At 36.9% G+C, this 22,623-nt stretch overlaps 1 protein-coding gene across 1 annotated transcript in view; it reads left to right on the top strand.

The window, feature by feature from the left end:
- The window catches only part of Spata6 (spermatogenesis associated 6), an 82,952-nt gene that overhangs the window by 26,131 nt on the left and 34,198 nt on the right, over nt 1-22,623 (top strand). The window contains 4 exon segments of the mRNA XM_032900342.1: nt 11,054-11,095; nt 12,134-12,258; nt 17,158-17,238; nt 21,385-21,678. Coding sequence (XP_032756233.1) covers nt 11,054-11,095; nt 12,134-12,258; nt 17,158-17,238; nt 21,385-21,678 — 542 coding nt within the window.

A 22,623-nucleotide genomic window follows, 5' to 3' on the forward strand; every position in this document is an offset into this window, starting at 1 on the left:
ATCAGCATGTTCATAAAAGTCATTACACCAGTTTACACTCTTTCAAGCTCATGAAGGTTTGTTTTGCCATATTGTTCCTGAGACTCAGTATTGTTAGCATTTTGGGACATAGGGTGTATAGACAAATCCAATTAATTGTATTCCAAATTTGCACTTAAATACTAGTGATTTTGAACATCATTTTCTATGCTTATTAGCCATTCAGATTTTTCTTGTAAAATACTTATTCAAATATTTTTCCTGTTTTTGAATTGTTTGCTTTCAAAATAAAATATATGGGTTTTAATTTTTAATATTCCAAATGCAAGCCCTATATCAAGTGGACAGTCTTTAAATCCAGAAATCCGTGATTTTTCTCATTATCATAATTGTGTCTTTTGAGGAATGTAGTAAGCTCATTGTGTCATTTTTTTTCTTTTCTTTTTATGCTGTTGGTATTCCTTCTATGACATTTTGGTCAATCCAGTGTCATAAAAAAATTTTCCCTATGCTCTTGAAATTTTACAGTTTTAAGTTCTGAATTTTAGAGCTGTGATACATTCTGAGTTTTGAGATACAGTGTGACGAAGTTAGAGTATACCCTCTTGCCTTTTCTTTCTGTGGTTGAATATCCAGTTGCCCTACTGATTATAACATTATCCTTTCCTGCATTAAATTGATTTTTCTACCTTACTTAAAAGCCAGTTGATTGAGGATGTGAAGATTTCTTTGAACTCTCTGGTCTGTTCCATTCATTTACATATTTATCCTTAAGTGAATATTACTGTCTCCCTCACTTTAGCCTTACAGAAGCTTTGAAGCCAGAATGTGTAAGTCTTTTGACTTATTTTAGCTATTTTTGTGTTTTTTGCATACTATGTGAATCAGTGTTAGTTTGACAGTTGCACAAAGCTGAAAGTGGAACTAATCTGGACATAAACAAGAACAGTTTGGTGGACACAATGCATTGACTTGTTTTTAAATTCTTTCATAACTGCCTATTCTTCACCTTTTCTTTATGACATACTCACATTTATTTAGACAGACAGACAGACAGACACACACACACGCATGCACACATCTCCCATAGGCCCCATAGGTATATAGGCACAAGCACACAGATACACAGACATAGGTAACATGGCTATGACAATTGTACTGCATGAAAATTGCTTCCTACACTAGTTTTTGGTCACAGGTCAAATTTGTCATTATAATCAGACAGGACTTCTTTCCCAGCCTATAGAAGGGGATCCCCACACTTGCCAGTACTTAAGTCTTTGTGCTGTGACCTCATGTGCTGGCTGAGTTGATGCTAGGGTCACTACAGAGGTGGGAACCTCAACTGTGAAAAGGAAGTAACCAAGCCTGTTGGTCCTAGGCTTTATGAGAAAGCAGGCTGATGAAGCCATGATGGGCAAGCCTGTAACCAGCACTTCCTGCTTCTGGGTTCCTGCTGTGTTTGAGTTCTCATTCTGACATCCTTTGAAGATGAACACTGCCAGTGAAGTATAAACCACAGTTTCCTCCCCAGGCTGCTTAGATCATGATGTTTTATCATAACCCTAACTAGGACACCTTTGAGGCAAACTTTTCTACTCTAGAATATTGTAGGAGTGAAAGTTATGGAAATAGTTTGCACCTTTAATACCATACACAAAGTGCCTAGGTCTGTGTTAAAGTCTCGATTTCCAGTGTAACACTATTGAGAGGCATGCAATATTTAGAAGGAGGATTGGTCCTACAGGAAGTTCTTAGGTTAATAGTGGTATGGCCTTTAAAGGAATTGTAGGAACTTGGTCTCTTTCCTTGTTCTTCTGCTTCTCAGCACCCAAGGCCATTGTTTTTGTTCTGCAATGATGTATTTTTTTTTCCATATGCCCAAGCTAATGAAACTGCTGACCTTGGGCTGGAAACTCCAGAATTAGGAACCCAAATAAAGCTTTTCTCTTTATATCTTTGTATTTAATTGCCTCAGTTATTTTGTTAAGTAATGGGAGGCTGAATTTGTTGATATTAATTCCAAAGCAAAAAAAAAATGTAAAAAGAACACTACTGTAGAAACAAAATACAACAAATGGTTTCTCTCTAGCACTAATATGTAGTTTTTGGCTGTTTTTTTTAATAGAATGGCAGTATTTTTTCTTTTATTCTCACTGTGACTCTAGTGAATATAACTACATTCAAAACACACTAGACATTTGATACCTAAGGTATTAAATATAATATAAATACAGCATTTCTCTTTTACACTACTTTATAACTTCTGGAACCATCCTGTTTACCTGTTTGTGTGCTATGATCCTTTCTTCAGGAGAATGTTTTGTGTTTGAGAATTTAAAATAGAAGATCTTTTTCACTGCTAGTGCCTCCAACATTTGATAAAGAGAAGGTGTTACTTATATTTATATTTCAGTCAATTACTAGAACTCACTGAGTTCTGTTGCCTATAGAGAAAAGTAGCATGCTCGTTAGAGCTGGTACCTCTTAGTCTATGGGAACTAGGTGAGGATTTAGGGGCTGAGCATGAGTCCTTCAGAGTCTGTGAATGGGAGTGTCCTGAATTACTCCAAGAGGCTTGTGGCACTCAGGCTTAAATTATTTTTAAGTCCACTATATTTGAAGTATACAAGTACATTCTAAAAATTTTGACACTTCTGCTTGATGTAGTTACTGCAGGTTTTTGATTTGCTACATGTGACTAGAATTTATCCAGTATTGTGATATATTTAATTTGTAACACACACTAACGATATATGTGTAAATGAGAATTTTTAGAGCAGAAGTAGGAATATAGTTCTTAGTTATACAATAAAGAGAGGCTGTAAAATGAGACTAATTGTCCTGCATGTTCCAGGAGATATGTTTATATTAACTTACTATTGGGCCTCCAGCTGATCAGTTCTATATAAAGCTTTCCTTTAATAATTTAATATCTTTCTCCCCACAGTATTTTTAATTGTAATAAAATATATATAACATGAAATTTACCACTTTAATCATTTCAAGTGTACAGTTTAGTGGTATTCAGTGCATTTATAATTTTGTGTGGCAATCACCACCATGCATTTCTCTAACTCCCTATTTTATCTCTCAAAACAATATATTCCTCCTTTTTTGCTTTTTCTACTTTGTTTTTATGATCATGAAAAAGAAGTCTTTTAATCAAAGGGAAATTGGTATTAGTCCTTTCTTTGGGACTGACTCATTTCATATGGAACACCTTCAAAGATCATGAAATAGAACATTTGCCCGGTTCTTTGTTGATGGATACTTGGTTTGTTTCCAGCATTTTAATATTGTGAGTAATACTGCTATTACTTTCAGTTCTCCTTTGTATATTGCTTCAGCATTTTTGGAGGAATCAGTCTTTCCATATACCATCCTTACCTACTGCACAAGGGTCCTAATGGGTGTGAGAGCATGTTAGTTTTGATTTAAATTTCCCTAATTGTTAGTGATGTGGTAAAACTTTTTATGTATGTATTGATGATATGTGTGTCTCTTCTGGAACAATGTTTATTCAAATCTTTTTTTTTTCTTTTCTTTTTTTCGGAGCTGGGGACCGAACCCAGGGCCTTGCGCTTTCTAGGCAAGCACTCTACCACTGAGCTAAATCCCCAACCCCTTCAAATCTTATGATAATTTAAAGTTATCATTATTGTTATTTGTCTATGATGTTTTGCCTGTGGGTATGTCTGTGAACTACATGTATGCAGTGCCTATGGAGGCCAGATGAAGACACTGGGTTACTTGGGACTCGAATTACTGAGAGCCGAGTTGCTATTTGGGTGCTGGGAATCAAGCAAGGTTCTCAGGAAGAATAGCTAGTGCTTATAACCATTGAGCCACCTCTCTAACCTCTTGGTCATGTTTTAGTTGGGTTGTTTGCTTTTAATTTTTAAATTATAGATGATTTCTATTTACCTGAAGAGTAAGCTCTTTCAAAAGATTTAATTTGCTAGCACTGCCTTTCTTGTTATTATGCTTGTATTTACTTGTATTCCTAGTGCTTTCAGTTCTCTTCATGAAAGTTTGTTAAATGTTCTTTCTCATTTTCTTAATGAAGTATGTTGTGTTAATTACATTTCATATACTGAACTATCCTTGCCTTCCAGGGACACATCTCGTTTTGTTATTGCATTAGTTCTTTTCCTGTGGCTATGATGGAAGAGTACCCTGACTGACAACAAGCAACTTATGAGACAAGGGTTTGTTTTGGCTTATAGGACTACAGGGGACACAGTCCACTATGGCAGTGAAGGCTTTCAGTAGAGCTTAAGGCTATGCTGACTGTCAGGGAGCAGAGAGGTAGAGCAGGAAGTGGGACCAGATTATATGTCCTCAAAGCCTGTTCCCAATGATGTACTTCCTCCAGCAAGAAGCCATCTCCTACAGGTTCCGCAGGCTTTCCAAAGAGCACCAAGGGCTTAAATACACGAACTTATGGAGGATACTTCTCATTCAAACTCAGCATTCACGGTGTATAATACTTCTAACGTGTTGCTGAGTTCTTCTTCTAGTATTTAGAGTTTTAACACTAGGATATTTTTCTATAGATTCCTTGTTTGACTCTGGTTTTAAGGAAATATGTAATGAGTTACAAAATATCACCTCCTCTTCAACTTATTCTAACAAATTTGACAAAGATAGGTATTAATTCTTCAAAATTCCCTTGTGAAAATCAGGTCTTACACTTTATTTCTTGGGGGATTTCTGACTGCTGTGAAGTCTTATTATTAGTCAGGAACAGATTTCTTGCTTTCCAAAAATTAGTTTTTATTTATTTGATTTTAAAATTTGTCAATTTTATTTAGGTAATACAGTTTTGCATCAGTTTTCATATTTAAAACCAGCAATAACAATTATATTTAAATATAAAATGTCTGAAAATTCTGTTGAGATTTAGAAAGACAGCTTTTGATTCTATTTATGTCTCCATTATTTTTCTGTTTTACCTTATATTTGTTCTAATATTTAATTTTATTTTTTCTCTAGGTTTGAGTTTAACTTATTCCTTATTATATGGTTTCCTAAGCTGTAAAGCTGTTCATTTGAGATGACTTTTAATTTCTAAATTTACACATCCATAAGTTAGAAATTTCTACCATAGCATGTTGTCATTTGTTGACATACCGTCATTTGTTGTGGTAAAAATAAAAAAGGGCAGAATGGTTCTCGCATGTACCCCTGCAATCTCTTTCTCAATAGTTCTGGCTGGAACTAGTGCTAATTTATCTCAGCAGCTCCACACTGCCCCAAGCATTCTGTGACCCAGGCAGCAATCTCTTTACCCATCTAGTTCCCAAGGCAGGTCGCTCTGCCAGTTTCATATAGAGACTGCCTATCTCGAGGCTCTCTTACTGTGGACTCTGTTCACATTTCTAGCATCCACTTGGTCCCAGCCAGGTCTCTCCTCTCATAACTCTCTGTCAATGTTCTGTTTACATTCCCAACATCCGCCCCCTAATAGTTATGGTACAAACTCCCAACAACCCATTAAAGTCAAGACTCAACAAACTGTAACCCAACAATCAGATTTATATGTTAAATTCTCAATCTACAATACATCCACACAATAAACTTACAACCAATTGATAGGTATAAACCACCCACCTAGAGAAGATAAATTTGCCTACAGAAATTCATCCAACTACCTGGATTATTTAAGACCACCTGGATCTGGGTCATCCTTCTTTGTCTCCATCTTAATTCTCCTTCCTTCTTCCCTCCTGCCTTACAAAAGCTTTATCTCTGCCTTATTTTTTTTTTTACTGTCCAATCATGGCCTTGACCTAAGTTGTGCCATCCCTCACCTGCATATAGACATCAACCTACAATAGCATTGTTTTTTGAGTCTCATAAGTTTTGATATTCTGTATTTTTCCATTCATCTCAATGTATTTTCAAATTTCCCTTATGATTTCTTGTTTAACTGATTGATTATCCAAGGATGGGCTTTTCCAGGTTATGTTTTGTTACCTGCGTCTGTCCTTCTAAATTTACTGATGCTTAATTTGTACCCTAACATATGGTCTAGCCAGGAAGATGTCCTGTGTGCTCTTAGAAGAACATATGCGCTGTTGTAGAGTGTTATATGGCTGTTTGACTACTTGGCCTTTTCTTCTGCTTTTTATCATTTTTGTTGAGACAAGGCTCTATCTACTCTAGCCCAGGCTAGTTTAGAACCCATCCTGGCATTGAACTTGTGATTCTCCAACTCAGCCTTCTGAGTGACGAGGTATTAGGAGTGTGCTACCATGCACAGCCAGTAGAGTGTTTTATATGTCTGTTAATTCTCAGGTTTATTGCAGTTGAGTTCTAAGAATTTTTATCTTTTGTCTCATTGTTTTACCAAGTATTAAGAGTCGATCATTTAGTCTTCAGTTATTTTGTTGTACATTCACTTCCCACTTCTACTAACAGTTTTTGTTTCATATAATTTCACGGTCTGCCATTGGGTGTGTAAATGTTAATAACTTCGCTCGTCTTGTCGTGAACCTCTAATTCATGTATGTCCTGCATTGTCTTAAATTTTTTTTTAAAGATTTATTTTTATGTATGTGAGTACACTGTAGCTGTCTTCACACACACCAGAAGAGGGCATCAGATCCCATTACAGATGGTTATGACCCACCATGTGGTTGCTGGGAATTGAACTCAGGACTTCTGGAAAAGCAGTCAGTGCTCTTAACCGCTGAGCCATCTCTCCAGCCCCTTAAATTTTTTATTTAAAGTATTTTGCTTAAAGTTAGCATAAGTGCTTGTAAATGTTTCTTGCATAGAATGTTTAGTGGTAACAAAATCCCTTAGCTTTTATTTGTCTGGGGACATTTTTATTAATTAATGTGTTCTTTGATAGTTTCACACATGTACACAATGTATACCAGTGACTCTTATTCCTACACTCTCCCATCTTCATACCACTCAGTCCAGTATGCTCTCTTCCTCTCTAACAGATCTCTTTTTCACATTCATGACTGTGTATGCCTGTGATGTGTTAATTTCTCTAATAGTTTCGAAAGATGGTTTTCAAAAACTGGATATGGAATTCTTAAGTGAGCATTTCTTTTAGCATTTTGTAAGTATTAGTATCTGCCCCCCTGACCCCCAGACTTCCTAGTAACTCTGTTGCCAGAATATTTAAGAGATGCTTTCAAAATGCTTAGTTGCTCTTCTCATGCTTCCTCAAAGACCCTTTCTTCTATTTCATTGAGCTCATTGGGCATTTATTTTAATGTCATTCATGAAATTTGGGAACTTGTAATATTCTCACTACCTCTAGCAGTTGTCTTCAGCAAAATGGTCTTTATGTTCCTATTTGCCTCTCTAAAGTGCCAGCAACTCTAGGAACCCAGCCTGTCCTGACCCTTCCATCCTTGTATTTTTTCCTCTTCTGATGTTCCTATTTCTATACATTACATCTGTTATAGTTGTCCCATGATTCTTAGATATTGTTTTTTGCTTTGTCTTGTTCTCTTTGATGATTTGAAGGTTGTTATTGTAACATCCTGAATCCTATGAGTTTTTTTTTTCCTAGCTATGTGCCACGTACCAATAAGCCCACACAGGCATTCTTCATTTCAGTTGCAGTATTTTTGATCTATAGAATTTCTTTTTGTTCCTCTCTTAGAATTTCCATCTCTGCATATATGTACATGCATATACACAGACACATATGCATGTATACCTATTTATTTTTGCATACTGCTTACTTTTTATACTAGATCTCTTTGCATTTTATTGTTTTTAAAAATTGGGGAGATACTTTTAGTAATGGGAATTAAACTCAGGGTCTTATACATGCTTGGCAAGTTTTCTACTCTATCCTATAGTCTCAGCTCAAACTTCTAAAAATTTTTGATTGTATCACTCCAATGTCTCCATTTGTGTGATCTCCACACTGCACTCTTGTTTTTTCCTGTTTAGTTTTCTATGCACCTTGTTGAAAGCCCCTCGGGATATTGAGGAAAGAACTGTGGCAGTTGGTAAAGTCTGAGGAGAAGGCCTTCTGTCTTCACTGAGTATAGCTTCTCTTTGATGAGCCCATGCCCCGGCTTGGGAACTCTGCCAGTGTTTCGGGCCCTGTCTCTCCCTAGGACAGCATGGTTGGATAGTTGAGTATCTTCTTTCTCCCATATACAAAGGAGGTGGTGTTGTACTTGAGTATTCCACCTGCTCCCGATAGAAGCTTGGAGTTGGCCAGGATTGGGACTTCCCTTGTACCAGGTTCATTAGGCTTCTTATATAGAATCTGGAAGATAGAACCTGAGGAAAAGCATTTTTTCCAGAGAGAAGGGCGTGCTACAAAGAATAGAATGATTCAGCATGCTTCCAAATGTTTCCTTTCCCCTGGAAACTACAAACTTTTCTCCAACATTCACAGTGAAGATCCCAAGGCAGAACTCAAAACTCCTCCCTCTGAAGCTGCCATAGAGGCCTCTGCTTGTGTATGTCTGCTCTTCTGTGATTTCTCTCATTCCCCTGCTTTGTCTTCCCATGAGTTCACCTTATGTAGGTGTATTAGAGGGTTTGCTCACCCCTGAGTCTTAGGCTGGAATAAATTCTTCCAAACACCTTACATCCTAGATTGTAAGTCCTACAGCACATTTTAAACCTGTTTCTTAAATGATTTGATTAAATTCCTGTTGTAAGTGGCCTAAATGGCATCTTCTGTGTATATAGAATACTTGCTTTCTGGATCTGCTTTTTATTTTCTTAATTTTTAATCTCAATAATCTATTTTTCTATATACCTAGAAAAATATTTTTCTAGGTTGATTTTTCTTAGATACCAAATGCTGTAAAAGTATAGAAATAATTACTTGTATTATCTCAATTCAGACTGGATTTGAGATATTTGGCTGTATTTTAGTTTTTCCTTTACTTTTAGGTTTTTGTCTTAGTTACTTTTCTACTGCTGTGAAGAGACACCATGACCAAGGCAACTTATGAAAGAAAGCATTTAATTTGGGGCTTGCTTAGTACAGTTTCAGAGGGCGAGTCCTTGAGTATCATGGAAGGGAGCATAACTATGGACAGACTAGCACTAGAGCAGTAGCTGAGAGCTTCAGTTGATTCACCAATCAGGAAGCAGAGAGAGGGACAACTGTAATGGCACGAGCCTTTGAAACCTCAAAGCTCACACTCCATCATCTATGTATTCCAATAGGGCCACACTTCCTAATCCTCAAATATCTATCTATCGTCTGTCTGTCTATCTATCTATCTATCTATCTATCTATCTATCTATCTATCTATCTATCTATCTCTATGTATGTATGTATGTATGTATGTATGTATGTATGTATGTATGTATGATGGCTTGTTTCCTTCAAACCAGCACAGATTTAATCTCCTATGAAGAACCAAGCCTGTTCATCCGTCAGGCTACCCAGGTCACTGATTTGATTTCCCAGCCTCCTCTTCTTGACTCCCCAAGGCCATGTTTTCCGATGGGACATTTCACTTTCCAAATTTGGCTAGGTTTTTTTTTCATAGTATAGAATACAGTTTATTCAGGGGCTGGGGAGGGGAGTTGGTGGGGGAAGGGCTGAGGGTACAGAGCCGGAGCAGGAAGGTAAGAGCAAGAGAGAGCAAGAGAGCTTGGCTAGGTATTCTAAGGTTCATGTTGTGAGTTTACCAAAAGTCACTGATTAATATGCCTCTTAGCTGTCTGTCAGAATTGTCAGATACCAGAAAGAATGCAAGCAAGCAAGCAAGCAAAATAACAGTCCCTAAGGCCTGGCTCATCTCTGGAGTTCCTTTTTATACCAGGTTTCTGTTTTACACACTTTAGTGCTTAGAGTTAGCATTTATTTCCTTAGCTGTCTACCTTTTCCAGTTGATTTTAAAAGGATCCTTGTTCTTGGGTTACCTAGTCTTCTAGACTGTCTTGCTCTGCTGTATTATGGAATGAGACTCTACTCATGTAACACAGTTAAAGGAAGGAAGCAGCTATGCCCTTTAAAGGGCAGTTATGTTGGAAGGTGTTTTGTTGGGGCGAACACATGAAGGAGTGTTTTCCTAAAAGAGAACACAGGTAAGAGACTAAGACAGATTTGTGAAGGAACATTTAGCTAAAGTAGACACAAGAAAAAAGATGTTCTGCTAAAGCATACACATAGAAGGACACGTGAGGAAGGACTCTTTGCTAACAACATACATGTATTGGTCTGCCTTATATTTTGTTGCCGAGCTATATTTGTCACTACTCCATAAGGAGAATGCACCAAACAGCTTTTGGCTGTGTGTTATAGTTTCTTGTTGCTATTGCAGACTTGGGCTGGTTGGCAGAGTGATGTCAGCTGAGGCAGATGTACACGCTGAGGCAAGACCCGTGAAGGGCAGGTGGAGTTTGGAGAGAGTATAAAAAGGCTCGTTGGACAGTGACAGAAGCAGAGCTTGGCTTGTTTATAAGGTAGCTGTATAGCGCTCGTGGCTCTCACATCTTTGTTGATCTTTGTTTCTCTAGAGAGAGACACAGCTGAGAACCTCTTTTGGTGTCCCTATGGGTCCCTTCTACTGACTTGTGTCGAGGCTGAGGCCTGGCTGTTTCTGCTAGGTTGTGCCACTGCTACTGATTTTTGTTTGTTATCCTGACTCTATCAAGCTAGACTGTTGGTATATCGTGAAGTGTTTGAGTGGGTTGAGCTGTCGCTACTAATCTGTAAACTGAGTTGTCAATTTCTTTACAAGATCGATAAGAGGTTTTTCTAAAGAGCCTTTTAAAACAGGTCTACTTCTCCATATCCTTTCTTTCCCACTACCTCTGGTGGGCTAAAAGGGATGTTAAAGCATTTAAAAACCATCATTAAAAATAGATTTAAAAAATTAGTTACTGGACCATATTTATTTTTCTCATTGTAGCCTTAAGTTATGATGTAAATGGAGAATTTAATATTTCTTCATAGTTGGAATACATGGGTTGAAGCTTGAAATGAGACTTCAATTCACGGACAGTAGCAGAAGTTAAATAAAGGAAGCAAGCAATTGTGTCTTTGTAATGAAGCAGATCAAAGCAACTTACTCTTACTGACTTTTCAACTTATGGAAATTTTCCTTCTAACTTTCAGATGATACAGCAGTGTTTGAGTTGATACAGCTAGTTCCACCAGGTATTGTATTACTTATTGATATGTTGTATTACTTATTGATAAGATGACTCTTAATGGCAACTTATCTCAGCAAAATACTTCTAAATATCTCCATTCCCCTCTTCTTACAAATTAACAGCAATGCTTATTTCTTACATAACTGATTCACTATGTATATGACAAAACAGTATATACAGAGAGGTTCATATAAATGCCAATTGACGGCATTGCTTTGAAATTAAATGTGTTAAAATAATTGAAAGTAGAAATAACATCTTTATAATTTTAGAATATTATGTGACAGTAATATAAATTGATTTTTTTCAATGTTTGATATTTTATTAATGAAATGACATATTTTTGTTAACTGAGCAGGGGTTTTGTTTTTGTTTTTGTGTGTTGACTATTATTGGGAATGAAGACAATGGTAGCCTTACCTATACAAAGTGAACACTGGTTACTGAGGAAAGATGTTATCTATTAAAATATAAACAGTAGTTTTATTGCTGATACTGATTTATAAGATTATCAAAAAACCTTAGTTAAATCATTATTTTATAGAGCAGATACCTGTATTTTATTAAATGTAAGTGATCCCAGAATTTTCAGTATTAGACATATAAGTCTACAAAATACCTCAATTATTTTTACTGTCCAATTTTATACTCCATGACAGCAGACAGAAAAGACAGAAGACAGGGAAGATGCTAAAGATGGTATTTAGCTTTAGATGTATAAATTTAATGCAACTTTATATTTTTAAAGAACTTCCTTTTCTAATAGTTTCTAGGATCTTACTGAGTATATATGAATATATCATTCTTCAAAGGTGTAAGACAGATAATTAGTAATGCATAATGTATTTCTGAAAAATAAAAAACATGTATTAAAGTACTTAATGCATTCCTTATCTTAATTTTCCTTTTATAGAAGATAAGCATTGACTTCAAGCAGGCATACAATAAGGCATCAGGCATTATATATATATTATACTTGATGATTTTGTTTCTAAATAGAATGTTTTGTTATAATTTGAATCATAGGATATCTTTCTTATAGTGGGAGAAACACTGTCTACCTATGATGAAAATACGAGAGATTTCATGTTCCCGGGTCCAAACCAAATTTCTGGACACCATGATTCAAACCGCCAGGTTACCATGAGGAGGATTTCTGGTCTAAGAGTAAGTGTCATCAGTTTTTCAAGTCAGCACTTACTGCGGGCTCGTGGGTGAGAGCTAGAATGCAGGTCTCTGTACCTTGTATGTAAAACTAACTCAAATTCAACTTGGTTTCAAACTTGTTTTATATAATCATCTTATTTTAAGCATCCTGAATGTTATAAAAGTAATTTAGCAAAACTTTTAAGACATTTATCATCAAAACTAACACAGCTCATATTGGCTGATTCTCATCAGGACTTGCAACTTCTTTCTCCTCTGCATTGTCTGTTCTCACCCCCCTCACCCCCACTCCTGGTCTCTTTGTCACTTTTCTCTGTTTCTGTTTAGGGAAGGTTCAGTGTAACAGTTGAACAATAGCTAGTCTTAACATTTAGGGAAACCAACATTTAAAAAATATTTATTGGGACATAGATGATTTATTGGAAAATATTAACAAATATTATTTACAAATTGAAAACTTTTGTATGCTTGCTGTGTGGGTATAAGCTACAAAAAATCAAAACAAAATTATTTAATAAAGACCAAAATTTCTAGCATTTTATCTTCTAGGTGTCGGTCTTAAAATATTCTTACTGGAATACCATGAGCTCTCTTTCATTGTTTTTACCCATGGTGCTAGAGAGAGAACCTAGGGTCTTCCATCAGCTGACCACTGACCCACACCCTCAGATTGAGATGTTTTTCTTACAGTGTTAAGAGTGATTAAAAAAAAATAGAAATAACTGAAACATCCAGGACGGATAAAGCTTCACTAGACAAATTATAAAGTGTTCATAGATTATACACCTAAGTTTAAAAGCTACATTAAGGGAGTCTTTCTTTCTGAGTGACAATAATTGTGTGACAAATCAACATGACTAGACCCATACTGCTGCCACATAAGGATCTCCCATTTTCTCCTATAATTCCTCGGATTTAAAAATCTTTGTGAAAATTTGCCTGCTACTCTGAAAAACTCACACATGCCCATCTTGTTTCAAAAGCAGAGAAGGAAAAGTCATTGATCTTGCACTTACTTGGGCAAGTAGTATTAAAACTAGTTTTGTGGAATCTTAGTGTAAATAAAATGGGTGGCATATGAGCCAATATAGTGAATTAAATATTTTCCTCTATGCCTGGGTTTGTGATGAGTTGTGTTCAAAGAGATAGCAAGTCAGTTTACTCAAAGTATAAAAGTTGACTCTGTAGCAATCTATGGAAACCCTTTCTGAGATATTTTTTTATGTCATTAGTCAACTTTTATGGTATAATTGTCTTCAAAGAGTATTGTGAGAGTCATGTAGAAGCCCACAAAGGGAAATAAATCATGTTTTAAGTTTATGTTCTCTTTAAGGTAATTTAAGTTGCGGTGTCATACAAAGACAGCAGTACAAAGTCAACTTTGAACTGTTCACAAGAATTTTCCTTTCATCACATAACAAGTTGCTTTTGCATATATTTGAAAGGTGTTTGATTATTGAGGCAAAGATATATACAAATCAGGAATTGCAGTAACAGCTTTGTGAGGAATTTGATAGGTCTTCTTGTATATTAAGCAAATGTGAGGCTGGACAAAGTTATCACAGTCAACACTGGACAGTGAATGCTGACTAACCAGTACAGCAAGCACATGACATGAAAAATTGGCTTAAGTTTTAGGTAATATAGCAGGAATTTGGGACTACTTTGCTGTTATGTCCCCCATGCCCTCCTGCTTAGTGACAACTGTATCTTTACCAGCTGAGACTGGGCACAAAGAGCAGCAGCTTTGTCACCAAGGGTTGAGAAGTGGGGTGAATGTTTTGGTTCTGTCAGCTAACTATGGTGGATCCTGTTGGTAGCAGATGGAGAAACCTCATAGCTGTACAAGGCCAAGTGCCCTTCTGACTAGGGTCACCGTTTAGGAGGTTGACAGGGAGATCTAGAAGGCTGAGAGAATCTCTCTCTCTCTCTCTTTCTCTCTCTCTCTCTCTCTCTCTCTCTCTCTCTCTCTCTCTTTCTCTTGTCTTCAAAAGTTATGTATAAGGAAGGCAGTGGCAGATGGGAAGGAGCCTGAGAAACTAGCCTTAGCTATGGATTTACCTTCTCACCTATTATGGAAACGCAGCAAAGGTGGCTTTTAGAAACAGCTGTCCAATACAGAGGCCTTGAACAGAATGTAAACTGATCATCAAAATTGAGGTATAAATCTACTAATAACTATTTACATATAAGTAAAAAGAAGTGCTCTAGTCAATGGTTTATGATCCTGGCAAGCAACAATGTCTTGTCTTCAGAATTCTTGTCATTCTGAGCTACTATCTGTAAGTCCTATTACTGTGACAAGGATTTATTTATTTGGAATTAAATCATGGCACTCTTAGGGATTTCTTAGTAAGCTTGAACAGAGCACAGTAACCTCTAGATAGATTGGGCTCATGGATGGGTTGGTTTAACATTGAGATGATCATATGTTTTAACTGTGGTCATCGTGCTAGTAGTTATTGGTGTTTCCTCCATAGACTCAGATCTCCACAGCATTCTTTTAACTGTGATCATACTCAGTATCTTATGAAGTGGTATTTAACAGATGCTTCTTGATTGAACCCATCGGTGAATTAATTGCAGAAGAATTCACAGAAAAACTTACATTTAAGATGGTGTGATTTCATTTTGTCAGTTTGGCTAGGCTCTAGTGCCTATGCAGTAATCCGGATGTTACGGTAAAGGAGTTGGATATGTGATTCATAAATGATTGACTTTGAATAAAGATTATGACTTGACAATGCTAGCGGCCTTCATCTCAAGTTGGAGATTGCAGGAACAAACACTAAGTTTTTCTGAGGAAGGAAGCATTGTGCCTCATGGAAACAATAGAAATCCTAGCTTTTTCTAATATTCCAACTTTCTCTGTAGGCTTTCATGCTCAGAACTGTGTCGGTTTATTCCTGAGTGTCCACCTTACTAATTTGCCCTTTCTGAATTGTCCCACAATGGTGTGAATTAGTTCCTTAAGGCAAATCTCTCTAGGTCCTGTTACATGCTGGACTTCAAAGAATTGGTAAAAATACTTGCTAAAGTCTTGGGAACTCTCATGCGATGATTAATACTCAGAGAAGTTTAAAGTGGGAAGCCATAGGCTTGGTGGTGATAGTACTTCCTGGCATTTGTACTGGAGTTGGACTACACATACAGTGGTGGCTATGGTGTATCCTTAGTTGCACAACAGGCTATACCAACCAGGTTTCTGGAAGTATACGTTATAATAGATGGCCCAATGATACAGGATTCAGTCTGGATCTTCATCATTAAGTTCACATGACAGTATTTCCAGAAATAGTTATGCCTCATTGTCTGGATTTTAGCACTGCTAGGCATCAGTCGTTCTTATCCTCATTTTGCCCCTTTTGAACAGGAATGTCCACAGTGACCGCCCAGTACTTGCTGCACATGTGCACAGAGTGTGCTTGTCGTATAGATAGGTTGCTTGTCTCCCTAGTTCATAGGTCTTTTGACTGTGAAGAACTGTATTCTAGGAGTTGTAATGACACGTAACCAAAGCACCCTTCCTATCTGAGGATTCACTTTACATGCCAACACTGGATTTTAAACTGAGTTTGTAAGGTTATAAAAAAGATTAAGACTTCTTGCTGCTGCTGCTGCTGCTGCTGCTGCTGCTTCTTCTTCTTCTTCTTCTTCTTCTTCTTCTTCTTCTTCTTCTTCTTCTTCTTCTTCTTCTTCTTCTTCTTCTTCCTCCTCCTCCTCCTCCTCCTCCTCCTCCTCCTCCTCCTCCTCCTCCTCCTCCCTCCCTCCTTCTTTTTTTTACTTTTGGGGACATGAGTATATTTTCTGTGTTAAAGGAGTGAAGTGTATATTCTTTGAAAAAGTCTAGTTCTGAGTTTTGGAATATGAACCACACTTACCAAGTTTTAAAGAAATTTATTATGTAGAGTAGTAGATCAGTGATATGGATTCTTAGGCAACTCAGATTTACCCTTTGTAACGCATGTATTTTAAGTTCTAACTTAGTTGGTCACAGATGGGGTTTGGAGAGGGGTTGGTCAGTATCTGACTTCTATTGTGTTGGGGGAAGCTAATCTAGGGATATCTGACATGGCTAGCACTTGGAGTATTTGCAGTGTTCCTTCAGGTGCTTTGTAACTGTCCCTTTGAACTATCTCCTTTTTTCTACTTATCTCAAAATATTTAATCTGATTACTGAAATGTTGATAGAAACTGAATTCAGAGTGATATCTACATCTGAATATAAATAATATTATAGGAGAGGCTCTAGAAAAAATTTCAGAGACCTTCTCTGTCTGAAGATTGCACAACTAGGATGCATCGAAATTATTCCATTAAAAAATTAATAGAGAAAAAAATAGAGTCAGGATATATAGAAGGAGCTGGAGGGATAAAACAATGGAAAAGTAATGCAATTCTATTTTAATCAAAATGCAATAAATAATAAAAAAATTAATGGACAGTTAAGTATTATATATTTATGATAGACAATGGTGTTTTGATGTATGTAGAATTTATGAAATGTCTAAATAAAGCATTTCTTGATTATATAGTTCAATGTTTTAAATTAAATATAAATATAAATATAAAGAGTTGAAATCAATTAAATACATTTACATTTATGGCTAATATATCATAATTTAAAATCTTCAAACACTTCGACAAGGAGACAGTTGAAATGAAAACAATTGTTAATTATTCCATAAAAGTAATGTAATTGTTCCTAACAAAATCATTAGCATTGAAACTGCTAATTATTAACATTTATCATTACTATTTTCTTTATGATAATAAACAGATCAAACTAATAAATGCGGTGCTCAGTTTTGACAAATATTTGTTATTTTAAATCCTTTTCTCACCACTAACTATCCTTTTCCTGGCAATATATAATAATACCATTTTTTAATCTCACAGGGAATTGCTCCAAAGCTGGAATTTTCTACAACTTCAGTGATCACCGAATGTCTGATAAGCTCAAGAAAGTGCCGCACTCAGGTTAAAAGACTAACTGCTTAAAGTTCACTGGACTCATGTTGATAGTGTCTGGCAAGCTTTAGCCCTGTGTTCTGGCTACATCTCTTTTCACCTCCCCCTCAATCTGTGGTTTGAGTAAAGTAGGTAACAAGGGACTCAGCAACCTGATTGCCTCTTAGTAAGCAGGACAAGGCCATGCTCAGCCCTGAGGCAGAGAGCACCACAGTCCAGGGTCCAGCCCTGTGGCAGAGGGCACCATGCACTGTCTGTCTGGTTATTTACTTATTTTACTTCATAGACTTTTAATACAGTAACAGTCAAACTGCCAGACGGATGTCGAGATTAGGAATTGCCAGAAAAAACTTGGAGTCTTTCATACATTTTGCAGATGTTACAGGTGACTGCACAGAGGGCAGAAGATAGCTTTAAACAAATGTGACTGAGGTTTTAGACTGGGAACTTGAGGCTTATTGAGTGTGACTTCTTGAATGTGTCGAACTCCCTAGAGGACTGTTGTTCAAGGAGTGACAATACTGGTCCTGTCAGATCAAAGCAAGCTTGGATGTTCCAGCCTAAACAACTCCTGCATGTGATGGTTTCCTTCAATAAGCTTCTGCACCTGTTATTCCTCTTATTCTAATTGTTACTGGGCCACAGGGCAGTCTTCTGATGGACAAGTGACCTTGCCATGGTCATCTCTTCAGGGCTAGCAGTCATGTAATAGTGAGCTAGCTGTGATGAAGAACCAGTCACATATGAAACTCAGAGGATTCACTTGGGGCAGAACTGGGCCAATTATGGACAGAGTAGAATAGTAATTTGCTCTATTACAGTGTTAAAATTAATTTTCTGAAGACAATAACTGTGACCTTGGTTAGGACAGGTACAGCGAGTTCCCAGAGTATTGGAGGAAGCAATATTTTGTTAGCAAGATATTCAGGATGCCATAGTCAGTCTGTTGCTATTTATCATTTGGACAAAGATGCTGGAAATCTGACCAGCTGTGCTTCCAGTGTATGGGAAAGTTGACTGACTTGCTTCTGAGATACTCACTGTGTGCATTTGTAAATTGTTAAAAAGGCTTTGCCTAGGATTCAGTTTTTTTTCTTTTTCTGAACTAGCATATACCTCATGAATGAAGAGAAAGAAATCTTTTTATTTTTTAATTCTTATGGGACATAAAGCATTCACGAAGAACAGCGTAAACATTCCAATTGTACGTCTCAACACAAGAGCCTTTCTAACTGTAAGGCCCTCCCCATCAGTTAGGGTCACTGCACTTTAAGTACTAATGAACTAACATTTTCTGGAAAAAATACTGTTCTTTTCTTTTTACTTGTTTTGAGTTGTTGCTTGAACTTTACTAAACAAAGATGTAAGAGAGTAAGTTTTTATATCAGACATTTTTTAAACTAGGTCTATAGATATAGCTTGATATGATTCAATAGGCCATTTGTCCTATCATGCATGAGTTCAGGGTTCAGTTCCCTGTTAAGGCCAAGGAGGGTGGAGATGGGGGAAGAGAGGAGAGAGGAGATGGGAGGAGGGGAGGAGAAAAAAAAAAGCAAGGAGGGAAGGCAGGAAGGCCAGAGGAGAGAGGGAAAGGAGGAAAGTATTATTTTCAAACTCAAAATTTACATTTGTCAGCAACCTACGGGATTCAAAATATTAATTGTATTGATGTGAATTTCCAGGAGAAAAATAATTTTCTAATTCTTTTACCTGTTTCAAAGTAGAATTTGCTGTTACATAGATATTGACATATTGGTAGACCTTTTAGTATGATGATAAGTACTTTATTCCTTAAGTTTTGCTGTAGAACAATCTTTGTTAACTCAATGGTTTGAAGGAGCAAGCACTTCTCAGTTCTGGGGGCTACAGAATGATTTCTTCAGTCCAGATTGACTGGCTAAGCCAGAATGATTTAGGGTGTTTTGCCCACACTTGGAACTTGGCAGAACTTGTATTTGGAGTGGGAATGTTCACCTTTGTCATTGATCGCAGCTGTGGTGATGAGGAAGACTCATCATCTAGCAGGTTAATAGTCCTGGCTTCTCCACTTGCTGTAGGGAGTATTTCAGAAGAGTTGGCAGCCATTTTTAATAGTGACCTATTGATAAAGTTTTCATAGTTACGGCTAGCATGATCCTGGGGAAGAAACCCAGGGAGTAGGTATAGGAAAGGAAATTATGGAAGTCATTTTGGTAAGAGGATAAGCAGCCAGTATCCTAGTAGTCAAAGCCAGGGGAATTGTGGCATGGGCATGCCTGGACACCATGGGTTGGTGGCCGATGCCTTGATGCTTGTAACTTCATTAAGAAAATGTACAGAAGTAAAAAACTTTAGGCAGACAGATGGTATTTTGAGATTGGATATAATCAGAGATGGGTATGTACAAAACAACTCAAACATGGCTTTAGGAATTTAGCTGTTCCTGGAGGCCAACATTGTATAAAGAACAAGGAGATAGAAGGTCGGAGACTGATGTTACATGGGTATTAATAACAGACACATCGTAGAAGAAATAGGTTGAGGAAATGAGATTTTTGTGAGGAAGACAACAGATGCAGTGGGTCTGTACAGAGGAGAAATTCAAGTTGTGGTTAACAGATTAAAGTTGGTCCAAATTCTAGGTGTTCGAAGTGCTGCTTGCAAGTTTCAGGAAGCTTCAGAGACCCTTTGTGATTCTAGAACGTCTGACTCATAAGAGTCAGTGTGATGTCACAGAGTAGATGAAGGGGAGGAGAGGCCTGCCAGACTCAGTGGGTCACTGACCATCGTGGGAGAAGGTCCTGGAGCACAGCAAGAACCAGAGGAAAATGACCTGATGTACTGGCCTGTATAGCACTCGGGGACTGTTCTCACCAGAAACATTCTGAGTTTTTCCTTTGTGTTACTGACTTGGAAAAACTGGCTCTTATTTTGATTCACATATATAGTTTTATCACTTCATGAGTGTACATAAGGAGGGGGTTGAAAAAGTGGAGAACAACTTTGGACTGGTGGTTTTCTAAGGGATGAAGTCAAGAAGTTAAAGATCTTTAGCAGTTTATTTTCCTAACTAAAAATCAGGACTCTAGACAGTGTCTGAAGAAATGTATGGTTTACTTCCATTCTGTCTAGGGAGGCATTTGTAAGGCAGGTTGTAGCAGAATGATGACCTGAAAAGCAGCAAAGCTGGGGCTATCGGATTCGTTTTCATTTTTATCATATTTTATTTTACACAGGGCCTCATTTATTTTGCCCAGCCTGACTTAAAAGTCAGAGGCACCGGAAGCTGTCTTGCCTCAGCCTTCCACATAGCTAGATATGTAGTTACATGATGCTGAGCCTGGCTTACATTTATTTTAAACTTCAGACTTTACATTTTAAATTTCAGATACTTACCATATTTATAAGAAAATATAAGTATTGGTTATTAAAGTTTACAATCTTTGTTTTATGAATATTTACTTTTATAAAAATATAGAACCAGAAAAAAAATTGGTCTTTTTATCTGTTATTGAATTGTCAAGTTATGTCTTGGATCTTACACTGCTCTATATTGTACGTAACTCAAGTGAAACACTTCAGTAAAATAGCTGTCAAGTACTTTACATTCTTGTGTTGTACGTGTGTTCTACATGATTACAGAAGAATGAATAAGACTTCTTTTTAGTAGTTTTCTTTGATTTTAAAATTAGCTACACAAGTTTACTCTTAGACAGGGTCCTTTGTTGCCCAGGAGCCAACTGCCTTAGCATCCTAGCCAGGGTCAGACATATGTGACCACACTGTACTCAGACTCAGTATGGAGTTTTAAAAATTATATTAATTTTAAACTTTATAGCCTATTACTTGAGTATGTACTCTAAACAATAAACATTTTTTGTATTCTTAGCTTGCTGAAAAATAAGTTTTTGGCTTATTTTGAAAATAAGTTTATTTCTTGGAACTTTACAAGTGATTAAACATTGGCCTTTAATTTGTATTAAGCCGGTGTTAGACTTAAGAACTTTATTAACTAGGAGAATATAGATTTGAGTTTTTTCTGTGTCAGCACAGATGATAGATCCAATTGATTTTGTGGCCTTTGTGTACTTTGAGTTACTCTTAAAAGTATTTTCCCATCTGTAGAGTTTTAAAAAGTACCTTCTGTCCACATGAACGTTTATTTTTTATGTTTAGGATAAATTTACTTACCATTCAGCTCCAGTTGAAAAACCCCACGGCAGACTGCAATGTAGAACATCAAGATCACAGAAGAAAAAGTCCAAGTCACCAGAAAGGAGTAAATACTGCATAAACACCAAGAACTACGAACAGCCTACAATTTCTTCAAAGTCACATTCTCCATCTCCCTACACAAAGAGACGAATGTGTGAGCTTTCAGAAGACACCCGGCGGCGGCTGGCCCATTTAAATCTGGGACCCTATGAATTCAAAAAGGAAACAGATAAGCCTCCATTTGTGATTAGACATGTATGTGCTCATAAGCATTTCCATTTGAGACTTATCAAATCTACTCTGCCACTAAAATATTATGCTGAAACAGATTTCAATAAGTAGCTCATATAAATAATTTCCTTTCTTGAACTCTTAGCCACCAGCTAGAGGAAGAAAACTAACATAAAACCAATGAATATGCTTTTTGTTCCCCCTTTATGCCTTTTAATGCTGACAGATTGGGCTCCATTATGAATGCCATATAAACTCTTCCAAGTATCCATTCGTGCTCACCATACACAGTGGGCAGTGTTTTAATTCTGTAGTTGAACACTGATACTAAAATGCTAAAGTAGTATTTTAAAGGAGAAAAAAAGTTTCCTATAAAAAAGGAACCCATTCCAGCCTTTTAAAGAATGGCAGTGGATGCAGATGTCCTCTGAGAGTAAGTCCTTTGGGAAGGTCTTGGATCCTGAATCTCTGTAGCCAGCCCTTGACCAGTGGGTATGAGTAGGAGGGCCTTTGGAATCATGACAGCCATGGATACATAGTAAAACTCTTTCTCAAAAACAAATTAAAGCAAACAAAAAATCTAATTTTTATTTCAGAAGTTTTCCTCTTAGCTTTTGTGTGAACAAAAATTGTGTTGTAAGTAAACATATAAAGATCCCCTATATTCTTGAATGGCATCGGTTTTAAAGGGAGTTGAGGGACTGTCAACCATTCATGGTTTTTGAAGTACTTAGGAAACTGGTAGAAAGAGAGGTTTAATTTTATGCACTCATATGCAAAAACCTTAATGAGATGAACAGGGCATGACTCAAAAGACAGTCCTAGTTAAGAAGGGACTTTCAGAACCCGTTAACAGGCTCAGGATGCACTGCTGCGGTTAACAGGCTCAGGATACACTGCTGTGATTGCCTAGGTGAGTTGGCCGTCTTTTCTCCTGTGGCTAACATAATCTTTTGCTGGTGTTACACA

Source organism: Rattus rattus, chromosome 1 (genome assembly GCF_011064425.1).
Source record: "Rattus rattus isolate New Zealand chromosome 1, Rrattus_CSIRO_v1, whole genome shotgun sequence".
NCBI classification, from domain to species: Eukaryota; Metazoa; Chordata; class Mammalia; order Rodentia; family Muridae; genus Rattus; species Rattus rattus.